Source organism: Varanus komodoensis, unplaced genomic scaffold (assembly GCF_004798865.1).
Source record: "Varanus komodoensis strain SLA01 unplaced genomic scaffold, ASM479886v1 scaffold114, whole genome shotgun sequence".
NCBI classification, from domain to species: domain Eukaryota; kingdom Metazoa; phylum Chordata; class Lepidosauria; order Squamata; family Varanidae; genus Varanus; species Varanus komodoensis.
Window position 1 is genome coordinate 746,094 of NW_025335328.1, and position 9,114 is coordinate 755,207.

Sequence of the window (9,114 nt, forward strand, 5' to 3'; positions counted from 1 at the left end):
TGCCATAGCTTTCCTCCCCAGGAGCAAGCGTCTTTTAATTTCTTGGCTGCAGTCCCCATCTGCAGTGATCTTGGAGCCCAGGAAAATAAAATCTGTCACTACCTCCATGTCTTCCCCATCTATTTGCCAGGAAGTGAGAGGACCGGATGCCATGGTCTTAGTTTTCTTAATGTTGAGTTTCAAGCCAGCTTTTGCGCTCTCCTCCTTCACCCGCATCAAGAGGCTCTTTAGTTCCTCCTCACTTTCTGCCATGAGAGTGGTATCATCTGCATATCTGAGGCTGTTGGTATTTCTCCCGGCAATCTTAATTCCAACTGGTATTTCATCTTGGCCCGCCTTTCTCATGATGTGCTCTGCATATAAGTTAAATGGACAGGGCGACAGGATACAGCCTTGCCGAACTCCTTCCCCAGTGCTGAACCGATCAACGGTTCCGTGCCCAGTTCTCACTGTGGCTTTCAGCAGCTCCTGTTGCCTGCCTGCCTGCGGACTTGGCCTGCTCAGCTTTCAGCAGCCCCAACAGCAGCCTGTGGCTCCAGGTGCAGTTCTGCATTCCCCTCCACCCCTGTGGGCACATCCCCAGGCCCGGTTTCCAGAGCACGCGTGACCGGGGACTGTGGCAGGGTTTGGTCCAAGGGTCCATATCCGTACTTCGCTGCCTGTTGCTGACGGCAGGCAGCTGTTTAGCCAGTGCAGGGGGTTCTCTATCAGTATGCAGGAACACCTGATCCTGCCAGGTGATGGTTTGAAGAAATCATGCCAGGCAAAGTCTGGTCCTAGTCACTGTCGCTGCCAGTCAGTGGGGAGCTGCTCACGTGCCCCAGGCTGCCCCTTAACATTCCTGGCTGCCCAGAGGTCCCAAATGACAAAACCGAGGCTGCCCTACTTTGGGCACAACATGAGGAGGCAAGACTCACTGGAGAAAACAATCGTGCCAGGGAGAACCGAAGACGGAGGAAGAAAGGGAAGCCAGACGTGAGACTTGGCCTCATGAAGGCAGCCACTGCCTGGAGCCTACAGGCGCCGAGCAGGGTTGGGAAAGACAGACAGGCAATACACCCTGGATGGCTTTCATTCATGGGGGGCCATAAGTCGAAGTTGATTTGACAGCACTCGACTTCGTAACAGCAGCAAACCGCTACGCGATGGATGGTTTGCCGATGATTTTTTTCATTATAACAAGCAGACCCCTCTACAAGTAGAAAGCCTTGTCCAAACATTTCCTGTGAAGAAGAGGAGCCCGAGCCACTGCCCCGCTGTCACTGCCAGGTCGTCCGGCTCCTCAGGAGGACACGAACCAGAGAGGGCCTCCAGGTGGCAGGCTGTGGAGATCGCGGCAGCCGGGACTTCAAGTGGGAGCAGCTCTCTGCCGCAAGTCCCCGGAGCAGCTTTGGGGACTGGGCAGCGTGTGAGGGCAGCGACTGCGAGAACACGGATGCCGCCGACAGCGACAAAGCACAGGGCTGCCGGGCGAGCCGGCGCCGCCCTTGAGCCATCGGGCCAAGCACCACGCACCGGCTCCGTAGGCTGTGCCCGGCGGGCTGCAGGCCTTGCGGGGCACAACGGGGTGAGGCCCAAGCCCCGAGGGATTCCCAGGGCACCGGTGGCCCACGAGGAGCCGACGGGTCACCAGCTCCGCGAGCAGGAGCGTGCTTGTGTGCCGAATCTGGAAGCAACCTGTTGCTCCGAGGCCTGTAGGCGGCTCTGAACGCCAACAAGCACACAAAGGCCTTGCCAGTTCTCCCGAGTGACCCAAACCTGCATCCCGAGAGGGAATGCAGAATTCTGACTCCAGGCAAGACCCAAGCGCACCCCTCGCCTGCAGTGAGCGAGGCCAGTCTTGGCCGTTTTCCCAGCGAGAAAGCAGCTACAAAAGCCCGACCTGAAACAATGCTCAAAGGACACGCAGGGCTCTGCACCTCATGCGCAGTCAGCACAGTGCGCTGCTCCTCGTGCCGCTGCGCTGGCTCCCGCCCGAGGTCTGGGCCTGATTCAAAGCGCGTGCACTAACATTTAAGTCCCACATGGCTTGGGGCCAGCTTATCTGAGGGAAGGCCTCCTCCCGAAGGTCCTTCTGAGAGAGGTCCTTCTGAGAGAGCCCCTCCGAGGAAGGATGCGGCCGCCCACTCACGGAGTCCGCCCCCCGGTGAGGTAGGCCTGGTGCCCACCTCTTTCTCCTTCTGACGCCAGGTGAAAACTTTTTCTTCTCCAGATATTTTAATGGCTAATTTCAATTCTGATACGTATTTTATATCATTGCTGTGCCTGTAGTTTTGACTTGACTGTGGCAGTAGGGTCTCATTGGATTGTGATCCTGTGCTGGAGTTTTTAACCCGATAGTGACGGTGGCTTTCTCGTTATTGGCTGCTCTACTGGTTTGATGTATTGTGTCTGCCTTACATTTCTGATCCTGTTAACTACCCAGAGCACTTTCAGACAACTGGGCGGCATGAAAAGGTAATAATAAGTCCATACCTTTCCTTCGCCACCTGCTTTTCCTCCCTTCCTTAACGCTACTCCGGTCGCTGCTGCTGCTGCTGCTGCTCCCGCCACTGCTGCTGTTTTCGGAGGTGGGAGAGTCTGACTGCACGTCGCTGCTCTCCTCGGAGCCCTCAGAGAGGTCTTTCAACCCGTCTGGAACATCCTTCTGCAATAAAACAGAGAGAGATGCAGAGGCAATGCGCTGGCATTCCCAACGGGGGTGGGAAAGCTGAAGCCCCGAGCCAGAGGCCCGGGGCTACCTTCTGGCTACCAGCGCCAGGGCGCATAGCAGCCCCCGAGGAACCTCTCCTGGGCCAGGCGCCTCCAGCCGGGGCGCAGCAAAGGTGTGCAGCAGCACATCCTCAGACGGTGGCTACTGGGGGTGGCGGATCCTCTACCTCAATCCCTGTCAGAACAAGGATGCCACACACCCTACGCCACCCCCAACCAACACCCACCTAACCTTTAAGGGGGCTGGGGCCACATTGCCCTCCAGAACCCTCTGGAGACTTGGCTCTGCCCACTGCACCTAGATTTGCCCTAGCCACACCCATTTTACAGGTGGGCAATGGGGCACCTTCTCCAAGCAGAATTACGCGTCTGGGCCACGAGGGGTTCTGGTGTCAACCCCACACGCAAGCTGTAGAATCATCGAACAGAAGAGTGGGAAGGGGCCGGGATGGCCCTCAGGTGCAGCCCCTGCTGCTGCAGGACCCCAAGTCACGCCACCCCACTCAGAGGGCTGCCCAGTTTCGTCCTGAATGCCTCCAGGGTGGGAGAGTCCCCCCCATCTCCAGGCAGTGGAGGCTAGCAGCTGGGCCAGGAGCAAAGGGGTAACAGCCCTTGTGTCGAAGAGTTCCTGCCCGAAGCCCCCAGGCAAGGACGCTCGGTCGGCCACAGCATCGCTGTGGCACCTCGTGAAGCAGCCCGGGGCTTCCCGGGACAGGCCACCTCCCCCAGAGCCAGCCCCGCATGCAGGCAGCAGGCATGCTTACCTTCAGGGTGTAGACGCCCATCCTCCCTGGGACCTTATAGAAAATGCCCTCACTCCCACGGGAGTTGGTGTGCAGCATCGCGTTCAGGCAAGCGAGAGGAGAGGTCCCACTAGAAAGAGAGCAGCGGGTCAAGCCCCCCGGCACGCGGGGGGCAGGCTGCCCAGTCCCGGGCTGCTCGGCCACGGCGTGGCAGAGGGGCACGAGGAGCGGCCCCACCGGGCAGGGGCTCCTCAAAGACCCGCCGGCAGCCAGCCCGCGTCAGGCGGGCCAGGTGCAACAGGAAACGACGGACCTGCCGGAGGGGAGCGGGTTCCTTCCTCCGCCACGGCCCACACCTCGTGGGGCAGGGAGCCCTCCGGAGAAGGGGGCCGCCTCCCGGAAGCGAGGCCCTTCCTTCCTGCTTCCAGCGAGCCGGAAAGGGGCCATTCCCCCTCTCCCCCGCATGGCTCCTTGTCTGAGCATCTACTGCTGCAGTGAAGGTGGGTCTCAGCGGGTTCTCCAAGGGTCAGAAGCGTCTGCAAAGTACATGGAGGGGGAATTCACGCCCCGCTGCAACTACAAAGCCAAGGAACGGAGCCAGGAAACACTGCGGGGGCCCGTTCCTCCCCTTTCGGGAGTCAGCGGGGACTCAGGGAGCTGCTGACAAGGTGGAGGGTGCTGAGAACGGGAAGTTCAAGACTCGAAACCGGGGGGTCTGCCCCCGCCCTCTCAGGACCCTCCATCGACAGTGTGGCTCTTGGACCTCCGCCACAGAGAGCCAATTAGCCTACCAGTTGGCAGCTGCCCCCAAGACCGGGACAGACAAGGAGGCCGCCCGGCAAGCTACACGCTCGCGTCCTCGCAAGAAGTGCCGCCGCAGCAGCACAGGGCTTTCAAAGTGCTTTTTAAAAGGGGGCAAAGCCGTGGCGGAGGCTCCAAAGCGTGGAAGACTGCGAGAGGCCGGAGGGGGTTCGCCACCGCTGCCCAACGGCGGCCGATGTGCAGGTCCTTCGGCCCCCGGCGCAGGTGCGCTCCTGCGGCCAGGAGGCACGGCAGCCCCCCAGGACGCAGGCAGCCCCGGCTCAGGCTGTGCGTCCTCAGCACAGCTTCTCCCCGGAAAGCAAGGCACCCTGCAGGAAGTGGCACAAGTTCAGGGGACTCGAGGGCCCACCGCGGCTGCCGCTCGTGCACACGGGGCCTGTGGCTTCGGCCAAGTCACCCCCCGCTGGTTCTCCGACAAGCAGACAACCTGGGACACCTTTGTGTGGAAGGTTTGAGGCATCCTCATTTAGGCCATGTCTGCATATTGCTTATTTGCGGGGGATCGAAGGGGCCCCTGAAACGCTCCCAGGTCCAAGCAAAGACGAGGGTTTCGTGACCTAACCAGTGCAGAAATTTGCATGGCTCCCTCTTACTGCAAGAAATGCAGACACCCCCCCCCACATCTTATGACACGAGGCCTCATGGAGGGTGTAAGACGCCAGTCTCGGCCACGGAGGCCCCCAGCGTCCCTGCTGGAGGGCTGCGGTGGCGTTCCGGAGATTCCACAGTGAACCGCAAGACAGCCCAGGAAAGCCTGGCGTGCCGATCAGAGATCAACCACCCCGGTGGCTGGGCTTCTGCTAAGCTGCCTGCGCTCCGCTGAGCCACCACGTGGGCCGCCAAGCACGAAGGCGGCTGCTCAGGTCGAGGAGGTGGCAGCAGGCCCCGGGGCCCCCCACCCCCCCCACGCACCAGGCCTCCCACAAGCCGGGATCCGGGCAGGCACTGAAGTGACCCCGAGCGTCTTGACCGACTCCACCTGCAGGGCTCGAGCCACGCACCGTTTCTGCATGCGGCCAGTCCCCTGAGATGCTGGTTCAGCTGAACGCTGCGGCTTTTATATATCAACAAGTGCTTACCTTCTGCAGTCGTTCGGAATAGAAAGAAGTGGAAGCAGGGGAGGAAGAAAAGAGAGAATGCTCTTTAAGTATTCAGCAAAGCAACACTTCCACACATTTCCAGTGACCTCTCGCAGGACCCACAGCGGAGATTCTGTCCGGCAAGGGGTGGCAAGGGGCTGCGTTGCAGCGATTTCCCAAAGGGGCCGGGCTGGGCCGGCAACTTGGCTGTGGCGGTCAGTCCGAGAGAGCCAAACCCACAAGGGCTGGAGGGCGGAGGCCGGGTGTCCGGCTCCCCTGAGCTGCAGGGCCCGTGGGCAAAGCCCCGGCCGACGGGGAAAGGTGCTGAGCTGATGCCACCCCCTGGCAGGAGCCAAAGGGACTTGCTGCGAACCCGGGGCCCACTCCAGCTTGCCCTGCCTTCAGCGATCTCAAACACGCTCTGGCTCAGAGGAGAACAAAGCCACATTGCAAGCCTCAGCGAGGGCAGCGAGACGCAAACGAGGCGAAGTTACTCGTCTTCGAGGCGTTCCATGACCACCTGCCAGACTTAAAGCCTCAGCGGCAGGTGTGCATCCTCTGACTTGCTGCCACTGCGAAAAGGCAAGCCAGAGCCTTGAGGGAGCGCCTGAGCGGGCTGGGGACGAAGACTCCCACGCCACCTGCACAATCCCGGCTTTCGGAAGAAACGCTGACCGTGGAAACGCAATGCCTCTCCACACCCACCTGGCATCTCCAGGTGAGCCCCGAGCCTGGACGTCCCTCACTAAGTTCAGGCCGGCTATGCAAGGCATCCCACCAGAAATAACCGGGTTCCCAGGACACCTCCTTGGAGAGAGAGTATTTTCTGTCGCTGGCGAGAAGGCGGGTCTTTTCTGCCAGTGCCCCCATCACAGCACTTGCTCCCCAGAGAGTTGTGCCAGGCACCGGCGTTCCAATGTCAGGCCAAAATCCTTCCATTTACCTGGTTCTTTAATTGCTAATTCATATTTTAATTGTTTTAGTATCAAGTACTGGCACCAAGGAGTGTGCCAGTTTTATTAACTGTTTTATTGTTGATTTAACTGGGTTTTTTTTTAAATTGTGTAAACAGCCAGGAGATTTTTAGTGAATGACAGGATAGGAAAAATTAAAATAAATACATAAAACAGAAACATTCTTGCATGCTCAGCCTTTGCGCCCATGGCCACCGTACACACGTCATGGTAACATTTCAGCCAGGGCTCCATTTAGGAGGCCAGGCCTTGCCGCCTGAATTCCTGCTCGGAGCCAGTTTCGTGAGCACAAATGCAGACAAATTCGCATCGCCTGTAATTACATTCTGACAGACACTTTGCTCATTACTTTTTGGAAAACACCACATCCCTCTTTCCCGTGTCGGAAGGAAATGCCGAGGGGGGCTGAAGCAACTAAAACCAATCATCAAAAATGGACCACAAACTGTAATAAAAGTATGCAAGAATAACAAACCGACCAATAGCATGCGATAAATAATAAAGAGCATTTATTTAAGCAGTAGCCTAGGGAAGGGGAACACGTGGTTCTCCACGTGCTGTGTGACTACAACTCCCACCTTCTCACTCCATTCCCTGTCCTGCCTGGAGCAGATGGGCATCGGAATCTGGCTACATCTGGAGCTTCCCACTACTGCAGCAAACAAAACAGAAGCCTTCTTTGGATGCAAAATTGTCATTCCAGCAAATGTGCCAGGGCAGAGAATTCTGCATTCGGCAGATCAACCATGGTGATGGCTCCCTCGTAATAGGGCAGGGGGACGCACAGAAGGGCCTTGCGGGGTGGGCTGGGACCCGGGGACTGGCTCTAATCCCGCCTAGCCACGAAGCTCACTGGGGAACCCGGCCCATTACTGACTCCCAGTCTAGCCAGCCTCACAGGGCTGTTGCGAGCAGCCACCGCGTGTTCCTTTCAGAGGGAAAACGGTGCAATGCAGTCACGATGAGGCGAGCGACGCCTCGGGAGGGTTCTTCACCCAGTCTGCCTTTGACCTCTTTCATTTACTTGGGTCTTTTGATTTCTGATGGATCATAAGGTTAAACTAAGCAAATTCTTATTCTGATATTACTATTTATTCTCATCATAATTTTATGAGAAGATTCTTGCGTTCCTTATTTTTTGAAAAACACATTCAATGACTTTCAATGAACACGACTGTTGCTGTTGAATCTTTGTTCTTCCTTATGCATGTATTATCTGGATGCGTAACGAAATTTACATCATCAGAGTATTTGCTTGCTACAGTTCCCACAAGAAGCCCATGGCTGCTCAGGGAGCCCTCCCCTGCAGGTCGCTCTCGCCATGGCCCCGAGAATCAGTGGCCGGCCAAAGCTCTCCCGTGAGCCGCGAAGGCAGCCGGGCCGAGCACGAGGTCTCCACGTCCCGGGCCACGCTGGCGCCTGAGGACACACCGAAGGGCGGGCTGGATGCAGGCGGCGAGCCACATCCGACACACCTACCTGGAGCTCGGTGGCAAAGTTCTGCCCTCTAATATATTCCGCGGACGCACCCCCAGAGCAGCACAATGCCCTGCAGGGCCAACACTGTTCTCTTTTTGGAGCCAGGCAAAAACGCCATGAGGCATTTTGAGAACTGAGCTTAGCTTAGTTGATGTTAATGATGTATTTTATACTGATAATTTTATTTTATTATGTTTGTAACTCAATGTATTTTTGTATTTTTGTATTTAATGGTAATTTATTATACTCTATTGTATTTCAATGTATTTTATTGTGCTGTAAGCCGCCCCGAGGCTTCAGCAAGGGCCGGCATAGAAATGTTATAATAATAATAAATATGGTTGTCCTTCTCACTCACTGCATTATTTAAATTACCACTATGATATTGTCACTGTTCTATTATGGTGCTCTTATTGTTTCATTGTTTTTAAGAAATGTGTTTTGATTCTTGTTGGAAGCCACCTGGAAATCTCTGCCAGACAGTTGGCAGCATACAAGGACAACGACCAAGCCACCTGTGCGGACTACCTGAGGAGCACAGATGCCCCCTTGACCTCCTCGGCTGGCTTGGTGACCCTCTTCAGGAGACGCCTGGATTAACTTTTATTTAAACAAGCTTTTGGTTAATTAATTAAATTTAATTTAATACTTTGTATTTTCTTATGGATTATTTAACTTCATTTTGTTTAATTTGCAATGTTATTTGCTATTTTCTTGCATTACCTATTATATCAGATTGTCAATTGATGTTATGCCCTGCTCTGGCAGCTGTGAGCACCCTGGCAGGGTTACCTGGTCACACTCACCTGATCTCTTTCAATCCTTCTTTCTGGATTACCTGGAGGATCTCTTTATGGCTCATCGGTGTGTTGGGATTTTTCTCCAGGACCTGCCAAGAAAGCACAGGATGAGAGCAGAGATGAAAACTGATCTGTTGCTGCAGACACGACTGCCGTGGCACATTCTGGGCAAGGTGGCCCACCCACACGGTGGGCGGGTGGGCAGCTTGCCAGTTACTCAGCAGCACATTGCCCAGCCGCCTCGCCACTCTTGGCCTGCACCGCAGGGGACTGCGCGGCAGAACGCCCCCTCTCCCTGCTCCCCAGTCAGCAGCCTTTCCGCTGGGTGGATGGATCATGCAGGAAGCTCTCCCCACTCGTATCCCCCAGGATATTAAGCTTCCGGAGCCCAAGAGCATGCGATCGCACTCACAAACTTTCCACAAGTGAGGAGGGTGTTTTGGAGGGCTTGTACAAGGCTGCCTGTTCCCCCTAGAGTCCAGCACAGCTGCTGCCCCCCGCCCCT

The 9,114-nt window shown here is 56.5% G+C and overlaps 1 protein-coding gene across 1 annotated transcript in view; it reads right to left on the reverse strand.

The window, feature by feature from the left end:
* The window catches only part of ASXL2 (ASXL transcriptional regulator 2), a 28,766-nt gene extending 20,157 nt beyond the window's left edge, over positions 1 to 8,609 (reverse strand). Inside the window, exons 1-5 of the mRNA XM_044421065.1 lie at positions 6,909 to 8,609; positions 5,357 to 5,359; positions 3,769 to 3,991; positions 3,477 to 3,585; positions 2,476 to 2,647 (exon numbers count right to left, since the gene is read on the reverse strand). Coding sequence (XP_044277000.1) covers positions 2,476 to 2,647; positions 3,477 to 3,585; positions 3,769 to 3,938 — 451 coding nt within the window. The 5' untranslated portion in view covers positions 3,939 to 3,991; positions 5,357 to 5,359; positions 6,909 to 8,609. The remainder of the gene's footprint in view (positions 1 to 2,475; positions 2,648 to 3,476; positions 3,586 to 3,768; positions 3,992 to 5,356; positions 5,360 to 6,908) is intronic.
* Positions 8,610 to 9,114: the final 505 nt, after the last annotated feature.